At 37.6% G+C, this 24,313-nt stretch overlaps 1 protein-coding gene across 1 annotated transcript in view; it reads left to right on the top strand.

The window, feature by feature from the left end:
- The window catches only part of KCNK2 (potassium two pore domain channel subfamily K member 2), a 159,094-nt gene extending 135,370 nt beyond the window's left edge, over positions 1-23,724 (top strand). The window contains exon 7 of the mRNA XM_007175574.2: positions 23,083-23,724. Coding sequence (XP_007175636.1) covers positions 23,083-23,400 — 318 coding nt within the window. The 3' untranslated portion in view covers positions 23,401-23,724. The remainder of the gene's footprint in view (positions 1-23,082) is intronic.
- The last annotated feature ends 589 nt before the right edge of the window (positions 23,725-24,313 follow it).

Raw genomic sequence — 24,313 nt, 5'->3', positions numbered from 1 at the left:
TGTCCATGCCACTCTCTCACTTTGTCCCAGCTTACTCTCCCCCCTCCCCATATCCTCAAGTCCATTCTCTAGTAGGTTTGCATCTTTATTCCTGTCTTGCCCCTAGGTTCTTCTGACCATTTTCTTTTCTTTTTTTTTTTTTTTTAGATTCCATATATGTGTGTTAGCATATGGTATTTGTTTTTCTCTTTCTGACTTACTTCACTCTGTATGACAGTCTCTAGATCCATCCACCTCACTACAAATAACTCAGTTTTGTTCCTTTTTATGGCTGAGTAATATTTCATTGTATGTATGTGCCACATCTTCTTTATCCATTTATCTGTTGATGGACACTTAGGTTCCTTCCATGTCCTGGCTATTGTAAATAGAGCTGCAATGAACATTTTGCTACATGACTCTTCTTGAATTATGATTTTCTCAGGGTATATGCCCAGTAGTGGGATTGCTGGGTCGTATGGTAGTTCTATCTTTAGTGTTTTAAGGACCCTCCATACTGTTTTCCATAGTGGCTGTATCAATTTACATTCCCACCAACAGTGCAAGAGGGTTCCCTTTTCTCCACACCCTTTCCAGCATTTATTGTTTGTAGATTTTTTGATGATGGCCATTCTGACCAGTGTGAGATGATATCTCATTGTAGTTTTGATTTGCATTTCTCTAATGATTAATGATGTTGAGCATTCTTTCATGTGTTTGTTGGCAATCTGTATATCTTCTTTGGAGAAATGTGTACTTAGGTCTTCTGCCCATTTTTGGATTGGGTTGTTTGTTTTTTTGATATTGAGCTGCATGAGTTGCTTGTATGTTTTGGAGATTAATCCTTTGTCAGTTGCTTCATTTGAAAATATTTTCTCCCATCCTGAGGTTTGTCTTTTCATCTTGTTTATGGTTACATTTGCTGTGCAAAAGCTTTTAAGTTTCATTAGGTCCCATTTGTTTATTTTTGTTTTTATTTCCATTTCTCTAGGAGATGGGTCAAAAAGGATCTTGCTGTGATTTATGTCATAGTGTTTTGCCTATGTTTTCCTCTAAGAGTTTGATGGTGTCTGGCCTTACATTTAGGTCCTTAATCCATTTTGAGTTTATTTTTGTGTATGGTGTCAGGGAGTGTTCTAATTTCATACTTTTACATGTACCTGTCCAGTTTTCCCAGCACCACTTATTGAAGAGACTGTCTTTTCACCACTGTATATTCTTGCCTCCTTTATCAAAGATTAGGTGACCATAGGTGCGTGTGTTTATCTCTGGGCTTTCTATCCTGTTCCATTGATCTATATTTCTGTTTTTGTGCCAGTACCATACTGTCTTGATTACTGTAGCTTTGTAGTATAGTCTGAATTCAGGGAGCCTGATTCCTCCAGCTCTGTTTTTCTGTCTCAAAATTGCTTTGACTCTTCGGGGTCTTTTGTGTTTCCATACAAATTGTGAATTTTTTTGTTCTAGTTCTGTGAAAAATGCCAGTGGTAGTTTGATAGGGATTGCATTAAATCTGTAGATTGCTTTGGGTAGAAGACTCATTTCCACAATGTTGATTCTTCCAATCCAAGAACATGGTATATCTCTCCATCTGTTTGTATCATCTTTAATTTCTTTCATCAGTGTCTTATATTTTTCTGCATACAGGTCCTTTGTCTCCTTAGGTAGGTTTTTTCCCAGATATTTTATTCTTTTTGTTGCAATGGTAAATGGGAGTGTTTTCTTAATTTCTCTTTCAGATTTTTTATCATTAGTGTATAGGAATGCAAGAGATTTCTGTGCATTAATTTTGGTTCCTGCTACTTTACCAAATTCATTGATTAGCTCTAGTAGTTTTCTGATAGCATCTTTTGGATTCTCTATGTATAGTATCATGTCATCTGCAAACAGTGACAGCTTTACTTCTTCTTTTCTGATTTGCATTCCTTTTATTTCTTTTTCTTCTCTGATTGCTGTGGCTAAAACTTCCAAAACTGTGTTGAATAATAGTGGTGAGAGTGGGCAACCTTGTCTTGTTCCGGATCTTAGTGGAAATGGTTTCAGTCTTTCACCATTGAGAATGATGTTGGCTGTGGGTTTGTCATATATGGCCTTTATTATGTTGAGGTAAGTTCCCTCTATGCCTACTTTCTGGAGGGTTTTTATCATAAATGGGTGTTGAATTTTTTTGAAAGCTTTCTCTGCATCTATAGAGATGATCATATGGTTTTTCTCCTATAATTTGTTAATATGGTGTATCACATTGATTGATTTGCGTATATTCAAGAATCCTTGCATTCTTGGGATAAACCCCACTTTATCATAGTGTATGATCCTTTTAATGTGCTGTTGGATTCTGTTTGCTACTGTTTTGTTGAGGATTTTTGCATCTATGTTCATCAGTGATATTGGCCTGTAGTTTTCTTTCTTTGTGACATCTTTGCCTGGATTTGGTTTCAGAGTGATGATGGCCTCGTACAATGAGTTTGGGAGTGTTCCTCCCTTTGGTATATTTTGGAAGAGTTTGAGAAGGATAGGTGTTAGTTCTTCTCTAAATGTTTGATAGAATTTGCCTGTGAAGCCATCTGGTCCTGGGCTTTTGTTTGTTGGAAGATTTTTAATCACAGTCTCAATTTCAGTGCTTGTGATTGGTCTGTTTATATTTTCTATTTCTTCCTGGTTCGGTCTCGGAAGGTTGTACTTTTCTAAGAATTTGTCCATTTCTTCCAGGTTGTCCATTTTACTGGCATAGAGTTGCTTGTAGTAATCTCTCGTGATCCTTTGTATTTCTGCAGTGTCAGTTGTTACTTCTCCTTTTTCATTTCTAATTCTATTGATTTGAGTTTTCTCCCTTTTTTTCTTGATTAGTCTGGCTAATGGTTTATCAATTTTGTTTATTTTCTCAAAGAACCAGCTTTTAGTTTTATTGATCTTTGCTATTGTTTCCTTCATTTCTTTTTCATTTATTTCTGATCTGATCTTTATGATTTCTTTCCTTCTGCTAACTTTGGGGTTTTTTTGTTCTTCTTTCTCTAATTGCTTTAGGTGTAAGGTTAGGTTGTTTATTTGAGATGTTTCTTGTTTTTTAAGGTAGGCTTGTATAGCTATAAACTTCCCTCTTAGAACTGCTTTTGCTGCATCCCATAGATTTTGGGTCCTTGTGTTTTCATTGTCATTTGTTTCTAGGTATTTCTTGATTTCCTCTTTGATTTCTTCAGTCATCTCTCCAGTATTAAGTAGTGTGTTGTTTAGCCTCCATGTGTTTGTATTTCTTACAGATTTTTTCCTGTAATCGATATCTAGTCTCAGCGTTGTGGTTGGAAATGATAGTTGATACGATTTAAATTTTCTTAAATTTACCAAGGCTTGATATGTGACCCAAGATATGATCTATCCTGGAGAATGTTCCATGAGCACTTGAGAAGAATGTGTATTCTGTTGTTTTGGGATGGAATGTCCTATAAATATCAATTAAGTCCATCTTGTTTAATGTATCATTTAAAGCTTGTGTTTCCTTATTTATTTTCATTTTGGATGATCTGTCCATTGGTGAAAGTGGGGTGTTATAGTCCCCTACTATGATTCTGTTACTGTCAATTTCCCCTTTTATGGCTGTTAGTATTTGCCTTATGTATTGAGGTGCTCCTATGTTGGGTGCATAAATATTTACAATTGTTATATCTTCTTCTTGGATTGATCCCTTGATCATTATGTAGTATCCTTCTTTGTCTCTTGTAATAGTCTTTGTTTTAAAGTCTATTTTGTCTGATATGAGAATTGCTACCCCAGCTTTCTTTTGATTTCCATTTGCATGGAATATCTTTTTCCATCCGCTCACTTTCAGTCTGTATGTGTCCCTAGGTGGGAAGTGGGTCTCTTGTAGACAGCATATATATGGGTCTTGTTTTTGTATACATTCAGCCAGTCTCTGTCTTTTGGTTGGAGCATTTAATCCATTTACATTTAAGGTAATTATCGATATGTATGTTCCTATTACTATTTTCTTAATTGTTTTGGGTTTTTTATTGTAGGTCTTTTCCTTCTCTTGTCTTTCCTGCCTAGAGAAGTTCCTTTAGCATTTGTTGTAAAGCTGGTTTGGTGGTGCTGAATTTTCTTAGCTTTTGCTTGTCTGTAAAGCTTTTAATTTCTCCCTCAAATCTGAATGAGATCCTTGCTGGGTAGAGTAATCTTGGTTGTAGGTTTTTCTCTTTCATCACTTTAAATATGTCCTGCCACTCCTTTCTGGCTTGCAGAGTTTCTGCTGAAAGATCAGCTGTTAACCTTATGGGGATTCTCTTGTATATTATTATTTTCTTTCCCTTGCTGCTTTTAATATTTTTTCTTTGTATTTAATTTTTTAAAATTATTTATTTATTTATTTATTTATTTACTTTTGGCTGTGTTGGGTCTTCGTTTCTATGCGAGGGCTTTCTCTAGTTGTGGCAAGCGGGGGCCACTCTTCATCGCGGTGCGCGGGCCTCTCACTATCACGGCCTCTCTTGTTGCGGAGCACAGGTTCCAGACGCGCAGGCTCAGTAATTGTGGCTCACAGGCCCAGTTACTCCGCGGCATGTGGGATCTTCCCAGACCAGGGCTCGAATCCGTGTCCCCTGCACTGGCAGGTGGATTCTCAACCACTGTGCCACCAAGGAAGCCCTGTATTTAATTTTTGATAGTTTGATTAATATGTGTCTTGGCATGTTTCTCCTTGGATTTATCCTGTATGGGACTGTCTGTGCTTCCTGGACTTGATTAACTATTTCCTTTCCCATATTAGGGAAGTTTTCAACTCTAATCTCTTCAAATATTTTCTCAGTCACTTTCTTTTTCTCTTCTACTTCTGGGACCCCTATAATTCGAATGTTGGTTCGTTTAATATTGTCCCAGAGGTCTCTGAGACTGTCCTCAATTCTTTTCATTCTTTTTTCTTTACTCTGCTCTGCAGTCATCATTTCCACTATTTTATCTTCCAGGTCACTTATCCGTTCTTCTGCCTCAGTTATTCTGCTATTGATCCCTTCTAGAGAATTTTTAATTTCATTTATTGTGTTGTTCATCTCTGTTTGTTTGCTCTTTAGTTCTTCTAGGTTCTTGTTAAATGTTTCTTGTATTTTCTCCATTCTATTTCCACGATTTTGGATCACCTTTACTCTTATTATTCTGAATTCTTTTTCAGGTAGACTGCCTATTTCCTCTTCATTTTTTATGTCTGGTGGGTTTTTGCCTTGCCACTTCATCTGCTGTGTGTTTCTCTGTCTTCTCATTTTGCTTAACTTACTGTGTTTGGGGTCTTCTTTTCACAGGCTGCAGATTCGTACTTTCTGTTGTTTTTGGTGTCTGTCCCCAGTGGCTAAGGTTGGTTCAGGGGGTTGTGTAGGCTTCCCAGTAGAGGAGACTCGTGCCTGTGTTCTGGTGGATCTTGTCTTTCTGGTGGGCAGGACTGCGTCTTACTCTTCTGCCATATTGAAGCTCCTCCTCTCCCAGGTTAAATTTCTATGAATTACTGACTTTTATCTAAGGATATGAACATTTTAGTGATTATTAAAATCGATTTATAAATTGCTTTCTCTTCAGGCTATACCAAAACACACTGAAATAGAACTTAGGCAAATATCAGCTTCATATAAAGGCCCTGAGACTGTTTGTGCAGGGAGAGTGCTGTCAGTCAGTGGTAACAGATTTCTCATTAGTTAGTCAGAAAGGATGTGGGAATCTACATTATTCAAATTACCATGTTGGGTACTTTAATGAGAAGAAATAAATAGGATGCATAGTCACTGTCATTACCATCTCGTTGGGAAGACCAAACTTATTTTATTAAATGACTCTACTCAAAGCACTGTCCAAGACTGTGCAATGTGGAGTGGGTGGGAAGTAAGGGTGAGCTTGATAAGAAATCGGGCAGTGATCCTTAGCTGTAAGGAATCTGCTATGTAGTTGGTTAAGTGGATCAATGGAGTGATAAATACTCCTTATGGTTACAAATGAGCTTCCTGTAAACTTCCTAAATTGCAAGTTTCTAAGATAGTGAACTTTCATCTTTCTTAGGCCATCCTATTGATCTTATCTGATTAAGAAAAATTGCTTTAAATTTGGGTTTGGAATCACTATTGGGGAGGAAAATACTGGGCCTCTGTAACCATGAGATTTTGCTACATTGAAAAGCTATCAGATGCTTAATAAGTGTTCCTAGTTGGTGATGAAGATGTTAGTGATTCTTCTAAAGTGAAAGGGTTAAACCTTCTTTAAGTTTTAAAAGGTTACATCCAGTAAGGATGGGGAAGCCCAGGTTCTGGGATAGCCTATTCAGGTATTGTCATGCAGAGTTGTAAGAACAATGGCAAAGGTTAAGGAGCTGGTAAGGAGAAGGGAAAGAAAAGGAAGTTTGATTTAAGGGGTCTATACAAGAGGCATGATGTTCTTCACCGTGAGATGAGGCATTAGTAGCATCATAGGCTTCTTAGAATGCTGAGGAGGCTCTGCAAAGACTAAAAACCTTGAGGAAACATACTTTGAACCTTTACTATAAATAGGCCTGGCCAAGTCTCCCTCCAGAGAGAAACAAGATTATCCCAGCAGAGTCAACTAAGAAGCAGACTCTTTTTACTGGAGTATGTACCCAAAACATGATTGATTTGCCTGCCATTCATTCATTTTTCTAACAAATGCTTATTGAATTCCCACACGTACACTCTTCTAGGTTCTGAGAATACCGAATGGGACATGGCAGACAAACCCTTTCTATTACCATGAAGACATTTAAACTAATCGTTGTAATAAGTTTGTGATGAGAGTAATGCTAGGGAAGTACAGGATGATGTAGCTACAAACATCAAGTGATCCTGATGTTGTCTAGGGGATCAGGAAATGGCTCCATAAGGATGTCTAATTTAGGATGAGTAAAAAATATCCCAGAGAAGGACAGGGAATCAGTATTCTGGACAGAGCAAATAATACCTAATGAAGGAAGGAAGGAAAAGAAAAAGTGGCGTATTTGAGGAAATAAAAGAAATGTTCAGTATGGGCCCCAAGAGTAGACTTTGAGAGGGTTGGGGGTTAGAAATGAAGCTGAAACAGTAGGTAAGCCCTAGAACATATGAGCCACTTTAAAGGGTTTGGACTAAGTGAAATGGGAATCAATTGAATAGTTTTATGCAGTGGAAAATACTTGATTGATTTATGTTTATTAAGGGGCACTCTGGCTGCTGTGTGAATGCATTTATGGGAGATGGACTTAAGTCAGCAAGACTGGTTAGGAAGCTGCTGAAATAATATAGATGAGACAAAATGGTGGACTGGACTATAGTTTTAGCAATGGGAATGGAGAGAAGTGAAAGGAATTGAAAGAAAAAAGGTAAATCAGCAAGACTTTGGGTTGATTTGATAAGATTGGGTGAGAGGAAGAATAAAGGATTATACTGAAGTTCCACTTGGGAAACTTAGTGGTTAATGGTGTTATTCACTGTGATAAAAAAAATTAAGTAAGAATAGGTTTAAGAAGTTAAAGGATTTCATTTGGAGAAGTGCTGAGCTTGAGATGGCCAGGAGTCATCTTAAGTGAAGATGTTTCATAAGCAGTCAGTTGTATAGATACAGAATTCAGTAGGGAGACTTGACCTAGAAATATGTATTTGAGAGTCATCAGCAAATAGACAGTAACAGAAATAATTGAAGGGATATGGTTATCCAGGGAAAATGAGAAGAATAGAAGCCTGAGGGACAAAGGTAGTTAAGAGGAGGGTGAAAGAAAATGATCCCATGAGGTTGATGGAAAAGAATTAACTTGAATGGTTAAAAAAAAAAGCCACCATGAAAATGTACTGATTTGGAAATTAAGAGCAAAGACTGATTGGGAGTCATCATCAGTGCCATTTGCAGCTGTAAAGATCAGGCAAAAGAAGGACAGAGAATGGTGCACTGAATTTAGTGACAAGGATGAGAGCATTTCCAGTAGCGTTTAGAAGGCAAGCGACTGTTTGTAGCACTCCATTTTCTTCCTTTTCTTGTAAATCAGATCACTGGGCTGTGAGAATTACGTGAAAGTTAAGAATACATGGAATACAGAGGAAGACCTCTTTTTTGAGTCAAGTGCATGAGCTATCACCATCACATTCATGGTGATCCTTTAGGAGCTATTTCTGCCCACTTTGGAGTCCTCAGCTTTGTTATTGCTAAGTGGTGTAGATTTGCTTAGTTTTAGGGAGATGACATACTATTTGAATAAACTGTTGAAAGATTTTTTTTTAAATCCAACAAAACAACATGTTTTAATGCATAAGGATTCATTTTAATTATCCACAAGCATTAATGTTTCAATTGAGAAAAATATTTACTTATATAAATTTGATGTTCTCTGGACCTGATTTTTTAATGCCTTAGAAAACAAAAAAGCACCTTCAGAGTTTGAATATACAGTTTTATCACCATTCAAAGATATGAGTCTGTACTTTAGGATACTGTGTGCTATTTGATGAATAATGACTACATTGGTATAGGCAATTCTCTAAGGTCATGAACTTTTTTAAGAAATGGGAATAAATAATTCTTCTTTACTTTGATGGCCTTGGTTTAGTTTTTGAGGGACTCTTCTTTATTTTTCTCTTTTTTTTTCTTTTTTTTCCAAGCTTTGAGTTTGAGTGGCTATGTTCTTGAAGTCTTGTATCATGAAGAATAGTAGAAAAATAAGGCGCAATAGAGAGGGAATAGATAGCATTATTGATTTAGATAAGTAGTCCTAGTGCATATTTTTATGAGTAAATTTTCATTCTTTCCAGTATGTTTAGGAAATTATGGCAGTGGATCCTCACCCTAATAGAACCTGCTATAGGGTGGATTTCCACATAATGTGAATTTGCCTTGCACTCCTTCTAAAGATATTTAGTCTTTAGAGTTAATAAGATTTTACTGGTGAGGAAAAATAATATGTCGTAGTTAAACCTCCAAGTTTGAATCCTGGCTCCTGGCTCTACCACATATGCATTGTGTGTCTTAAGTTTTTTAACCTCTCTCGTCTCAGTTTCTTCTGTGAAAAATAGAATCTTCCCCAGAGAGTTGTTGTAAAGATTAAATAAGTTAATATTTTTAAAAGAGCAATGCCTAGCACATAGTAGGCACTATCTATGCATACAAGATTTTACTCAGTCTCATTACATAGACCTGTATTAATAATGAGAATCCTTTTTATTATGAGTTATATATGTTTATTGAGTGGTACAATGAATTATTATATTTTACAGTATTATTCCAGTTGTAATAATGAGTAAACATGAACACTGTCTTGCGTTGACCTTCATTTGACTGATGAAATACATCATTCAATGTATCTGGCCAGGATGATTGTTGAGCTGTATTTTTTATGTATGTCTTCAACATTCTCAAAACACCTCATGCTTTAAAGATCTCCAGAACTCTGAGTTTAGGCAATCTGTAGCACTTCTGGTGAGAATTTCAGAGACCTCAGGCCATGCTGCCACTGGGTGCCTAGAACCTGTGAGTTATATTCCAGGGAGAAGTGTCCCATTTTTTCAATTTTATATCACTTATTCTATATCTGGTATTCTCCTGTAAGCTCTTTAAGTACCTTTGGCAAGCCATATCATCGTCACCAGCCTCGTCATCATAATTACTAATTGTGTAGTCCTTTATATTTTAAGAACACAGACCCCCACACATGTACACACACACACGCACACACACACATGCACACACAGAATACTTGTTTCTCCTGTGAAATAGATTGTTATGACCTTATTTTATAGATAAGGAATCTGAAACTCAAAAAAGGTTAAATTGCTTGCCTGTAGGCACACAGGTAAGTGACAGAGCTGGAACTGGAAGCTTCTTCCCACCTCCTGCTAACCCCTCTTCCCTCTGTTTTCTGACATTTTCAGCTGCAGCCCTATGACCTCCAGAGATTGCCTTTCCACCCTTGGAAACTCCAGAGAAATTAGAAAAAAAAAAAAATGTCCCCAAAAGTGGTATTCTACCAGCCTCTGCCAGAGCTTGAGTGCAGTTAAAGATAAGAAAGAACACACCATTGTAAGGCAATTATACTTCAATAAAGATGTTTAAAAAAAAAAAAAAAGAAAGTAAACAGTTATGGATTAAGACAAGTCTGAGCTTTCCTTGCATTTAGCCTTTTCCTAATTTGCAGGAATCACTAATTTGTGGAAACACTTGGCTCTACAGAAAGCTGTGTGTGTGTCATTAGTGCAACCTGAGAGATCATGGTGACTTTGTGAAACCTGCGTCTGGAGAAAAATCAGATCAAGTCTAAGGAAGGTTTTCATTCTTCCTTCAATTTATCATGACCAGTTAAATTTCAAATCGCAATAGATTAAAATTTCTAAAGAATTTTCTATGCAAGTGCCATGATCTAGTGCTTTTTGCTCTGAAAGACAGAGGTTCCCTAAGTGTGCAGAAAGAGGAAATAGTGGGGTGACTGGGAGCCCAGAGTCTGAAAACAGTAGGGATTAGATGGAAATTTCACAGTGTCCTCAAAATCTGAAAATATACATGTCTTTTGACCCGGTGTTTCCACTTCTAGTAATACTTGAACACATCAGCAAAGGTATGGTTATAAGAATGTTCACTGAAGTATTATTTTCTGTAGCAAAAACAAACAAACAAACAAAAACCAAATCCATATTCATCAATAGGGGCATGCCACATCCATCATCCTGTGGAATGCTAGGCAGCTGGTAGAAACTACGAGGTAGTATAATGAGTACTAAATGGGAAAAATGACTAAAATTGGTTAAGTGGGAAAAAAGCCATTTGCAAAACAATGTGGTTAATGTAAGACCATTTTTGGAAAAATATTAATGATCATCAAAATGGAGGAGGAATAAAGTAAGGTTAGCACAGAGAAAAACAAGTGGCAGTATGTGTGCTACACTGTGCCTCATTGTTATCATTGAGATGTGAGATTACAGAGAACATGAATTTGGGGGCATATATTCATTCATTTTATAGGTATTTCTTAGAAGTCAGCTACATACCAGGTACTGTCTAGGTGCTGAGGATATTCATAGAACTTACATCCTAATTGGAGGAGATAGAAAATTAGCAAATAAATGTATTAACATTTGAATTTTGGATAAGCAAAGTCTATTATTATTAACAATAAGATTTTTTCTTGAAGTATAGTTGATTTACAATGTTTGTGTTAGTTTCAGGTGTACAGCAAAGTGATCCAGTTATACATATATATATATATATATATATATATATATATATATATATATTCTTTTTCAGATTCTTTTCTTTTATAGGTTATTATAAACTATTGAGTATAATTCCCTGTGCTATATAATAAGTCCTTGTTGGTTATCTATTTCATATATAGTAGTGTGTATCTGTTAATCCCAAACTCCTAATTTATCCTTCCCACCTTCTTGTTTTCTATGGCTGTGGGTTTATTTCTGTTTTGTAAATAAGTTCATTTGTATCATTTTTTAAGATTTCACTTATAAGCATATGATATTTGTCTTTGGCTTACTTAGCATAATAACCTCTAGGTCCATTCATATTGCTGAAAATAGCGTTATTTAGTTCATTTTTATGGCTGAGTAATATTCCATTGTATATATGTGTGTATATATGTATATACATGTACACATATATGTGTGTATATATGTATATGTGTATACACACACACACACACACACACACACACACACACCACATCTAATAAGATATTTTTAAGATAAAAATATGAGAAGACCATTACCAAAGAAAAGGGGAGGCAGATCCTATGAAGGTCAGTGGCCTTTCTGGAGGTAAAAGTTCGGTAACCAAAACAAAGCTAATGGAAGCAATTCAGCAAGTGGTTGATCTCCAAAATATACAAACAGCTCATGCACTCAATATCAAAAAAGCAAACAACACAATCAAAAATGGGCAGAAGACCTAAAGAAACATTTCTCCAAAGAAGATATACAGATAGCTAAAAAGCACATGAAAAGAGGCTCAACTTCACTAATTATTAGAGAAAGGCAAATCAAAACTACAATGAGGTATCACCTCACACCAGTCAGAATGGCCATCATCAAAAAATCTACAAACAATAAATGCTGGAGAGGGTGTGGATAAAAGGGAACCCTCCTACACTGTTGGTGGGAATGTAAATTGGTGCAGCCACTATGGAGAACAGTATGGAGGTTCCTTGAAAAACTAAAAATAGAGTTACCATATGATCCAGCAATCCCACTCCTGGGCATATATGTGGAGAAAACCATAATTCAAAAAAATACATGACCCCAGTGTTCATTGCAGCAGTATTTACAATAGCCAAGACATGGAAGCAACCTAAATGTCCATCAACAGAGGAATGGGTAAAGAAGATGTGGTACATATATTCAATGGAATATTACTCAGCCATAAAAAAGAATGAAATGATGCCATTTGCAGCAACATGGATGGACCTAGAGATTGTTGTACTGAGTGAAGTAAGTCAACAGAGAAAGACAAATATCATATGATTTCGCTTATATGTGGAATCTTAAAGAAATGGTACAAATGAACTTATTAACAAAACAGAAATAGAGTCACAGATGTAGAAAACAAACTTATGGTTACCAAGGGGGAAGGGGGGGAGGGATAAATTGGGAGTTTGCAATTGACATATACACACTATGATATATAAAACAGATAACTAATAAGAACCTACTGTGTAGCACAGGGAACTCTACTCAGTACTCTGTAATGACCTATATGGGAAAAGAATCTAAAAAAAGACTGGATATATGTATATGTATAACTGATTCACTTTGCTGTACAGCAGAAACTAACACAACATTGTAAATCAACTATACCAATAAAAATCAATTAAAAAAAAATGGACCTAATTTTAGGTCCATCAGTTCTGACAGTGCCTCCAGAATTGAGGCATGATTGAGGGGCTTACTCAGATGGATGTCCTTTAAGTAAGTGATTATTTCTCATTACCCACTTGTATATAGGAGGAAATTGAATATAGTAGTTGATTCTTATACTTTTCACAGACATTTATTTAAACAAAAATGTAGATTTTTAGCTGTTCCCTTTATAATATTAACCTTACTACTAAGATAAGCTCATCATAGAAAACAGTATGTTAGTATTTGTCCTTTTTACACTTAGAAAATTATGAATTCTCAAATGGAACAGATTAATTCCTCTTTAATAAAATCATTGGTAAAGTGGGAATAAAACTCAGAGGAAATGTTTAGTTTTTCATCAGTATTTACTGTTTTATTTTATTTTTTTAACATCTTTATTGGAGTATAATTGCTTTACAATGGTGTGTTAGTTTCTGCTTTATAACAAAGTGAGTCAGCTATACATATACATATATCCCCATATCTCCTCCCTATCCCACCCCTCTAGGTGGTCACAAAGCACCGAGCTGATCTCCCTGTGCTATGCGGCTGCTTCCCACTAGCTACCTATTTTACATTTGGTAGTGTATATATGTCCATGCCACGCTCTCACTTCGTCCCAGCTTACCCTTCCCACTCCCTTTGTGCTAAAGTCCATTCTTCACGTCTGCGTCTTTATTCCGGTCCTGCCCCTAGGTTCTTCTGAACCATTTTTTTTTTTAGATTGATATACATGTGGTAGCATACAGTATTTGTTTTTCTCTTTCAGACTTAGTTCACTCTGTATGACAGACTGTATGTCCATCCACCTCACTATAAATACCTCAATTTCGTTTCTTTTTATGGCTGAGTAATATTCCATTGTATATATGTGCCACATCTTCTTTATTCATTCATCTGTTGATGGACACTTAGGTTGCTTCCATGTCCTGGTTATTGTAAATAGAGCTGCAGTGAACATTATGGTACAGAACTCTTTTTGAATTATGGTTTTCTTAGGGTATATGCCCAGGAGTGGGATTGCTGGGTCATATGGTAGGTCTATGTTTAGTTTTTTAAGGAACCTCCATACTGTTCTCTATAGTGGCTGTATCAATTTACATTCCCACCAACAGTGCAAGAGGGTTCCCTTTTCTCCACTCCCTCTCCAGCATTTATTGTTTGTAGATTTTTTGGTGATGGCCATTCTGACTGGTGTGAGGTGACACCTCGTTGTAGTTTTGATTTGCATTTCTCTGATGATTAGTGATGTTGAGCGTCCTTTCATGTGTTTGTTGGCAATGTGTATATCTTCTTTGGAGAAATGTCTATTTAGGTCTTCTGCCCATTTTTGGATTGGGTTGTTTGTTTTTCTTGATATTGAGCTGCATGAGCTGCTTGTGAATTTTGGAGATGAATCCTTTGTCACTTGCTTCATTTGTAAATATTTTCTCCCATTCTGAGGGTTGTCTTTTTGTCTCGTTTATGGTTTCCTTTGCTGTGCAAAAGCTTTTAAGTTTCATTAGGTCCCATTTGTTTATTTTTGGTTTTATTTCCCTTTCTCTACGAGGTGGGTCAAAAAGGATCTTGCTGTGATTTATGTCATAGACTATTCTGCCTGTGTTTCCCTTTAAGAGTTTTATACTGTCTGGCCTTAAATTTAGGTCTGTAATCCATTTTGAGTTTCTTTTTGTGTATGGTGTTAGGGAGTGTTCTAATTTCATTCTTTTACATGTACCTGTCCAGTTTTTGCAGTAGCACTTATTGAAGAGGCTGTCTTTTCTCCATGGTATATTCTTGCCTCCTTTATCAAAAATAAGGTGACCATATGTGTGTGGGTTTATCTCTGGGCTTTCTTTCCTGTTCCATTGATCTATATTTCTGTTTCTGTGCCAGTACCATACTATCTTGATTACTGTAGCTTTGTGTTAGAGTCTGAAGTCTGGGAGCCTGATTCCTCCAGCTCCATTTTTCTTTCTCAAGATTTCTTTGGCTATTCGGGGTCTTTTGTGTTTCCATACAAATTGCGAAATATTTTGTTCTAGTTCTGTGAAAAATGCCATTGGTAGTTTGATAGGGATTGCATTGAATCTGTAGATTGCTTTTGGTAGTATAGCCGTTTTCACAATGTTGATTCTTCCAATCCAAGAACATGGTATATCTCTCCATCTATTTGTATCATCTTTAATTTCTTTCATCAGTGTCTTATAATTTTCTGCATACAGGTCTTTTGTCTCCTTAGGTAGATTTATTCCTAGGTATTTTATTCTTTGTGTTGCAATGGTAAATGGGAGTGTTTCCTTAATTTCTTGTTCAGATTTTTCATCATTAGTGTATAGGAATGCAAGAGATTTCTGTGCATTAATTTTGGTTCCTGCTACTTTACCAAATTCATTGATTAGCTCTAGTAGTTTTCTGGTAGCATCTTTAGGATCCTCTATGTATAGTATCATGTTATCTGCAAACAGTGACAGCTTTACTTCTTTTCCGATTTGGATTCCTTTTATTTCTTTTTCTTCTCTGATTGCTGTGGCTAAAACTTCCAAAACAATGTTGAATAATAGTGGTGAGCATGGGCAACCTTGTCTTGTTCCTGATCTTAGAGGAAATGGTTTCAGTTTTTCACCACTGAGAATGATGTTGGCTCTGGGTTTGTCATATATGGCCTTTATTATGTTGAGGTAAGTTCCCTCTACGTGTACTTTCTGGAGGGTTTTTATCATAAATGGGTGTTGAATTTTGTCGAAAGCTTTTTCTCCATCTATTGAGATGATCATATGGTTTTTCTCCTTCATTTGTTAATTGATTGATTTGCATATATTGATTGATTTGCGTATATTGAAGAATCCTTGCATTCCTGGCATAAATCCCACTTGATCATGTTGTATGATCCTTTTAATGTGCTGTTGGATTCTGTTTGCTACTGTTTTGTTGAGGATTTTTGCATCTATGTTCATCAGTGATATTGGCCTGTAGTTTTCTTTCTTTGTGACATCTTTGTCTGGTTTTGGTATCAGGGTGATGGTGGCCTTGTAGAATGAGTTTGGGAGTGATCCTCCCTCTGCTATATTTTGGAAGAGTTTGAGAAGGATAGGTGTTAGCTCTTCTCTAAATGTTTGATAGAATTCACCTATGAAGCCATCTGGTCCTGGGCTTTTGTTTGTTGGAAGATTTTTAATCACAGTCTCAATTTCAGTGCTTGTGATTGGTCTGTTTATATTTTCTACTTCTTCATGGTTCAGTCTCAGAAGGTTGTGCTTTTCTAAGAATGTGTCCATTTCTTCCAGGTTGTCCATTTTACTGGCATATAGTTGCTTGTAGTAATCTCTCGTGATCCTTTGTATTTCTGCAGTGTCAGTTGTTACTTCTCCTTTTTCACTTCTAATTCTATTGATTTGAGTTTTCTCCCTTTTTCTCTTGATGAGTCTGGCTAATGGTTTATCAATTTTGTTTATCTTCTCAAAGAACCAGCTTTTAGTTTTATTGACCTTTGCTATTGTTTCCTTCATTTCTTTTTCATTTATTTCTGATCTGATCTTTATGATTTCTTTCCTTCTGGTAACTTTGGGGTTTTTTGGGTTCTTCTTTCTCTAGTTCCTTTAGGTGTAAGGTTAGGTTGTTTATTTGAGTTGTTTCTTGTCTCTTGAGGTAGGATTGTTTTGCTATAAACTTCCCTTTTAGAACTACTTTTGCAGCATCCCATAGGTTTTCGGTCATCCTGTTTTCATTGTCATTTGTTTCTAGGTATTTTTTGATTTCCTCTTTGATTTCTTCAGTGATCTGTTGGCTATTTAGTAGTGTGTTGTTTAGTCTCCATGTGTTTGTATTTTTTACAGATTTTTTCCTGTAATTGATATTTAGTCTCATAGTGTTGTGGTTGGAAAAGATACTTGATACGATTTAAATTTTCTTATATTTACCAAGGCTTGATTTGTGACCCAAGATATGATCTATCCTGGAGAATGTTCCATGAGCACTTGAGAAGAAAGTGTATTCTGTTGTTTTTGGATGGAATGTCCTATAAATAAATATCAATTAAGTCCATCTTGTTTAATGTATCATTTAAAGCTTGTGTTTCCTTATTTATTTTCATTTGGATGATCTGTCCATTGGGGAAAGTGTGGTGTTAAAGTCCCCTACTATGATTGTGTTACTGTCGATTTCCCCTTTTATGACTCTTAGCATTTGCCTTAGGTATTGAGGTGCTCCTATGTTGGGTGCATAAATATTTACAATTGTTATATCTTCTTCTTGGATTGATCCCTTCATCATTATGTAGTGTTCTTCTTTGTCTCTTGTAATAGTCTTTGTTTTAAAGTCTATTTTGTCTGATATGAGAATTGCTACTCCAGCTTTCTTTTGATTTCCATTTGCATGGAATATCTTTTTCCATCCCCTCACTTTCAGTCTGTATGTGTCCCTAGGTCTGAAGTGGGTCTCTTGTAGACAGCATATGTATGGGTCTTGTTTTTGTATCCATTCAGCCAGTCTGTGTCTTTTGGTTGGAGCATTTAATCCATTTACATTTAAGGTAGTAATCGATATGTATGTTCCTATTACCATTTTCTTAATTGTTTTGGGTTTGTTATGGTAGGTCTTTTCCTTCTCTTGTGTTTCCTGCCTAGAGAAGTTCCTTTAGCATTTGTTGTAAGCTGGTTTGTTGGTGCTGAATTCTCTTAGCTTTTGCTTGTCTATAAAGATTTTAATTTCTCCCTCAAATCTGAATGAGATCCTTGCTGGGTAGAGTAATCTTGGTTGTAGGTTTTTCCCTTTCATCCCTTTAAATATGTCCTGCCACTCCCTTTTGGCTTGCAGAGTTTCTGCTGAAAGATAAGCTGTTAACCTTATGGGAATTCCCTTGTATGTTATTATTTTCTTTTCCCTTGCTGCTTTTAATATTTTTTCTTTGTATTTAATTTTTGATAGTTTGATTAATATGCGTCTTGGCGTGTTTCTCCTTGGATTTATCCTGTATGGGACTCTCTGCACTTCCTGGGCTTGATTATCTCCTTTCCCATATTATGGAAGTTTTCAACTATAATCTCTTCAAATATCTTCTCAGTCCCTTTCTTTTTCTCTTGTTCTTCTGGGACCCCTATAATTCGAATGTTGGTGCATTTAATGTTGTCCCAGAGGTCTCTGAGCTGTCCTGAATTCTTTTCATTCTTTTTTCTTTATTCTGCTCTGCAGGAGTTATTTCCACTATTTTATCTTCCAGGTCACTTATCCGGTCTTCTGCCTCAGTTATTCTGCTATTGATTCCTTCTAGAGAATTTAAAATTTCATTTATTGTGTTATTCATCATTGTTTGTTTGCTCTTTAGTTCTTCTAGGTCCTTGTTAAATGTTTCTTGTATTTTCTCCATTCTATTTCGAAGATTTTGGATCATCTTTACTCTCAGTACTCTGAATTCTTTTTCAGGTGGACTGCCTATTTCCTCTTCATTTGTTTTGGTCTGATGGCTTTTTACCTTGCTCCTTCATCTGTTGTGTTTTTCTCTGTCTTCTCATTTTGATTAACTTACTGTGTTTGGGGTCTCCTTTTCGCAGGCTGCAGGTTCGTAGTTCCCGTTCTTTTTGGTATCTGCCCTCAGTGCCTAAGGTTGGTTTAGTGGGTTGTGTAGGCTTCCTGGTGGAGGGGACTGGTGCCTGTGTTCTGGTGGATGAGGCTGGATCTTTTCTTTCTGGTGGGCAGGACTGCCTCCGGTGGTGTGTTTTGGGGTGCCTGTGACCTTATTATGATTTTAGCAGCCTCTCTGCTAATGGGTGGGTTTGTGTTCCTCCTGTCTTGCTAGTTGTTTGGCATAGGGTGTCCAGCACTGTAGCTTGCTGATTGTTGAGTGGAGCTAGGTCTTAATGGTGAGATGGAGATATCTGGGAGAGCTTGCACCGTTTGATATTATGTGGAGCTGGGAGGTCTCTGGTGGACCAGTGTTCTGAACTCGTCTCTCCCACCTCAGTGGCACAGGCCTGACACCTGGCTGGAGCACCAAGACCCTGTCAGCCACACAGCTCAGAAGAAAAGTGAGAAAAAATGAATGAAAAAATGAAAGAAAACATTAAAAAGGTATTAAAAAATTATTAAAAGTTAAAAAAATTAAAAAGTAATAAAAAAAAAGAAAGAAAAGAGCAACCAAACCAAAAACAAGTCCACCAATGATAACCAGTGCTAAAAAGTATACTAAAAAACAAAAAAAACAAAAACAAAAACGGACAGACAGAATCCTAGGACAAATGGTAAAAGCAAAGCTATACAGGCAAAATCACACAAAGAAGCATACATAAACACACTCACAAAAAGAGAAAAGGGAAAAATATATACATATATCTATATATATAAAAGGAAGAGAGCAACCAAATCAATAAACAAATCTACCAAGGATAATAAACTCTAAATAGTAAACTAAGATAAACATAAAACCAAAACAAATTAGATACAGAAAGCAAACTCCAAGTCTACAGTGCTCCCAAAGTCCACTGACTCAATTTTGGGATAATTTGTTGTCTATTCAGGTATTCCAGTGATGCAGGGTACATCAAGTTGATTGTGGAGATTTAATCCTCTGCTCCTGAGTCTGCTGGGAGAAATTTCCATTTCTCTTCTTTGTTCGCACAGCTACCGGGGTTCAGCTTTGGATTTGGACCTGCCTCTGCATGTAGGTCGCGTGAGAGCATCTGTTCTTCACTCAGACAGGATGGGGTTAAAGTAACAGCTGATTAGGGGGCTCTGGCTCACTCAGGCCAAGGGGGAGGGAGGGGTACAGAATGCGGGGTGAGCCTGCAGGAGCTGAGGCTGGCGTGATGTTGCAACAGCCTGAGGCACGCCGTGTGTTCTCTCAGGGAAGTCGTCTCTGGATCATGGGACCCTGGCAGTGGCAGGCTGCACAGGCTCCCGGGAGGGGAGGTGTGGATAGTGACCTGTGCTTGCACACAGGTTTCTTGGTGGCTGCAGGAGCAGCCTTAGCATCTCGTGCCCGTCTCTGGTGTCTGCGCAGATAGTTGCGGCTCGTGCCCATCTCTGGAGCTCGTTTAGGCAGCGCTCTGAATCCCCTCTCCTCGCACACCCCAAAACAATGGTCTCTTGCCTCTTAGGCATGTCCATACTTTTTCTGGACTCCCTCCCGGCTAGCTGTGGCGCACTAGCCCCCTTCAGGCTGTGTTCACGCAGCCAACCCCAGTCCTCTCCCTGGGATCTGACCTCTGAAGCCCGAGCCTCAGCTCCCAGCCCCCACCTGTCCCGGCAGGTGAGCAGACAAGCCTCTCAGGCTGGTGAGTGGTGGTCAACACCAATTCTCTGTGTGGGAATCTCTCCAATTTGCCCTCTGCACCCCTGTTGCTGTGCTCTCCTCTGTGGCTCTGAAGCTCCCCCCACCACCCCCTGTCTCCGCCAGTGAAGGGGCTTCCTCGTGTGTGGAAACTTTTCCTCCTTTACAGCTCCCTCCCACTGGTGCAGGTCCTGTCCCTATTCTTTTGTCTCTGTTTTTTCTTTTTTCTTTTGCCCTACCGAGGTACATGGGGAGTTTCTTGCCTTTTGGGAAGTCTGAGGTCTTGTGCCAGTGTTCAGTAGGTGTTCTGTAGGAGTTGTTCCACATGTAGATATATTTCTGATGTACTTGTGGGGAAGAAGATGATCTCCACATCTTACTCCTCTGCCATCTTGAAGATCTCCTACTGTTTTACTTTAAACAGCAAATTTAACACGGCTCAGGATTATCTGTTTGTACTGTAAACTAGAAGAATTTAATAACATGTTGGACAATGATTAACTGTATTGTTCAAAACCATATTAATCAGGTTTTCTTTTTGTGTTTGTGCACCATCTTTAACCAGGCTGCAATTTTCCGTCTTTAAAATTAAATTGGAACTGGTAGAGAAACAACTGAATCTCTTAACTGTTTATGTTAAAATATTATTTCGAAACTTTCTTGATAGTATTTACTTATTAATTCAATGCAATTCATCAAGTTTCTACTCAGTGCCTTCTCTATTCCAGACACTAGATGTTTTATATACACCAATAAATGTAGTATAGACTCCGAACTCAAGAATGCTTAGTCTAATCAAAAAGACAGCTAGGTAAATAGAAAAAGAATATCAACAGTTGGAGGGTTTATTTATAAGTGCATTTGGAGTGATTTAGCATTTTTTACCACTGATTGATACTGCCTATACTTTTCTAACCAGAGAGTCCCCCCAAAGCAGAATTAAAAATTCAATAATTGCTTTTAGAGCTAAGTACAGTAGACACAGTCCCTTATGGGAACAGTAAGAATCTTCAGGCTGAATCACTATAAATTTAGCACTTCTTTCCCTGCAAGTTCCCTTTAAGTTGCCTCAGTGATTAAGGAATGCTTGATCTTGCCAGTTATGCATGCCACAAAGTTCTCATTTTTCCAGTTTGCTTTTTTCAGAACCAAACCAGAAGACAAGCAATTATTTCTTGCTAGGTCAATACAAGTGGGAAATAAAAGACCTTTATAAAATAAAAGTAGATCATCAAATGTGTGCATGTATGTGATTATGGATGGATGAGGAAGAGTTGGTCTGCCATGTGCCACCTTCTAAGGATATTTGAACAGTTTCCATACACACACATACACTCACACAAATTTATATCCATGACCATCCGAGTGCATGTATACATCATGTTGAAGTAGATGTACATACCTATGCTCTCTTATAAATCAGATTTTTAGTATAAATATTTAGAACCTGACTTTGTCCAATCAAGCTGCTGTAACAAAATACCACACACTGGGGATCTTATAAACAGCATTTATTTCTCACAGTTCTAGAGATTCAAGATCACAGTGCCAGCATGACAGAGTGAGGACTCTCTTCCTGGTTTGTAGACAGAGCCTTCTTACTGTGTCCTCACATGGTGGAAGGGGTGAGGGATCTCTCTGGAACCCCTTTTGTAAGAGTGCTGATCTCATTCATGGAGGCTTTACTTCATGACTTAAGCACCTCCCTAAGGCCCCACCTACTAATATAATCACCTTTGCAGTTAGTATTTCAACATATGAATTTTCAGGAGACACCAACGTTCAGACTATAGTAGAAACCATCAGTTATATTTCGCACATCAAAATTTAAAACAAAAAGCGACAGAGGTAAAATAAAACAAAACAAAGCAGTAGTTATTTGCTTGCCAGGTTAAAAGGAGCCCATGTCACTTAAAAATTGAGTTCCGTGGAGCTCCCTAATCCGAGAGCAGAAGTGCTAGCAATAGGGAATGGGGGAGTTGTTCCACGTTAGGAGATTATTCTACGAGATATCCTAGATTATTAAATTCTAGTTGGTTAAGAAAAAGATTATAAAGTTTCCTGCGGGATGGGTCATTATTCTATTTTAGGTCACTAAAGTGCAGATATAATTTTAAAGAGGTCGAAGAAAACATTATGCAAATGCCTAGCACTTGGCAATGTCTTTTTATTCAACCTCAAACAAAGGCCACAATGATAACTATATAGTGATAGGCTCTTGCAGTTGAAGTGTATTACCCAGCCATCCTGCTAGGTGTGTGCTGTGAAGATGCCTGTTCCACAGCTGAGGAAATGGCAGCTCAGACAGGTTAACTTCACTAATTCCACAAACATTCATTGAGAAACTATTCCTTGGACTTAATCATTCTCCAAATGGGCCTCAAAATGAACTTGCCAGGCCTTGTTTATTTGCTTTCCCTGGAATCAGAAACAAAATATTTTATTGCTTATTTAGTAAATAGAGGATTCCTAAATGACCAGTGTGGGGTTGGAGTCAAAGTTCTTGCACACACCATTTCGGCTGTCTAAAATCTCTGTTTATATCCTGAGCAAACAGCATCACTGCTATGAGAACCAACCAGGTCACCTGGGTTCACACTCCCGGCTGTTTTACTCTGTCTTGCTGCTTCTCCTATGTCTTATTGCCTTCTCTGCATTCAAATACTTCTTTAAATTACAGATTAAAAAAGAAACAGAGCTTTAAAAAGTTAGAGATTGCCTTTTGATCAGAAGTTTCAATGACAGGATTTGTCTCCAAAAACAAGGGCATCTAGTACCTCTAATATAATTTGGTTAATAGAGTTTAAGCTCACAGATTCATTTTTAGAGTCATATCTATATAAAATGGAAGCTTGTTGCTCACAACTTGCCTAAGTACCTCAATTCTCAGACCTCTCATGTTACAAAAGGCTACGGTCTTCTTTTTAGAACCCCCAAATACAGTGATCAGAAGATAAAGCACACAAAACATTGACTGTCCTGTTGGTGTCTCTCTGTCTTTTCTCTGCGTGCACGTTCCAGGTGGGAGAGTTCAGAGCCCATGCTGCTGAGTGGACAGCCAATGTCACGGCCGAATTCAAGGAAACCAGGAGGCGGCTGAGCGTGGAGATTTACGACAAGTTCCAGCGTGCCACCTCCATAAAGCGGAAGCTCTCCGCAGAACTGGCTGGGAACCACAACCAGGAGCTGACTCCCTGTAGGAGGACCCTGTCAGTGAACCACCTCGCCAGCGAGAGGGATGTCTTGCCTCCCTTACTGAAAACTGAAAGTATCTATTTGAATGGATTGACGCCACACTGTGCAGGCGAGGAAATTGCTGTTATTGAGAACATTAAATAGCCCTCTCTTTGAAGAGCCCTAGGCATAGCCATAGGTGAGGACTTCTATATGCTCTTTTTGACTGTTGTTGGTAGCGTTTTTTAAATTGTGCATGAGCTCCAAAAAGGAAAAAAAAAAAAAAAATAGATACACCTATCATGGTCATCTACCATCAAGAGAATTTGAATTCTGAGCCAGCACTATCTTTTTGATGATTCTTGTTGAATGGTCCACTTTCTTTGACCAGTGGAATAAAACAAGCAATGTCTGATGCCTTTTTGTGCCCAGACTGTTTTCCTCTCTCTTTTCCAAGTGTGCCAAAAGGCCTCAGAATGAATTATAAGTGTTTCCGGTGATAATGTAGCTTTGAGGGATCAGTCCTTAACTTTTCAGGGTCTACCTAACTGAGCCTAGATTATGGACCATTTATGGATGACAACATTTCTTTTTGTAAATGGCAAGAAATTCTTTTGCAGCCTTTTACCTAAGAAATTTTCTGTCAGTGCCTTATCTTACGAAGAAACAGAACCTCTCTAGCTAATGTGTGGTTTCTCCTTCCCCGCCCCACCCCTAGGCTCAACTCCGCAGTCCTTTACCCCACAACTCCTGTTTGAATACCATACCTTGCTGGAAACAGTGTGTAAAATGACCGAAGTGATGATGCCCGAAGAAGGAATAGATGCCAAATTAGATGGACATTGAAGCAACACTCAGAAACCCTAGCATTAAAGGCACTGCAGAGAAATGAGGTGCAAAGACGGCCCCTCTGAGTATTTATTTGACTCAGGTACCAGTGGTACATATATACAGTGTAATTATTACCAGGCCAGTAAAATTGACTGCTCTCAATCAGTCCCTTTTTTCCTGGCAGTATTTAAAATTTATCATTTTTGACTAACTATATATACATCTTTTAACGGTGGAAGAAGAAAAG

Source organism: Balaenoptera acutorostrata, chromosome 1 (assembly GCF_949987535.1).
Source record: "Balaenoptera acutorostrata chromosome 1, mBalAcu1.1, whole genome shotgun sequence".
In the NCBI taxonomy this organism is placed as follows: Eukaryota; Metazoa; Chordata; class Mammalia; order Artiodactyla; family Balaenopteridae; genus Balaenoptera; species Balaenoptera acutorostrata.
This window is presented reverse-complemented; position numbering and strand designations above follow the sequence as displayed.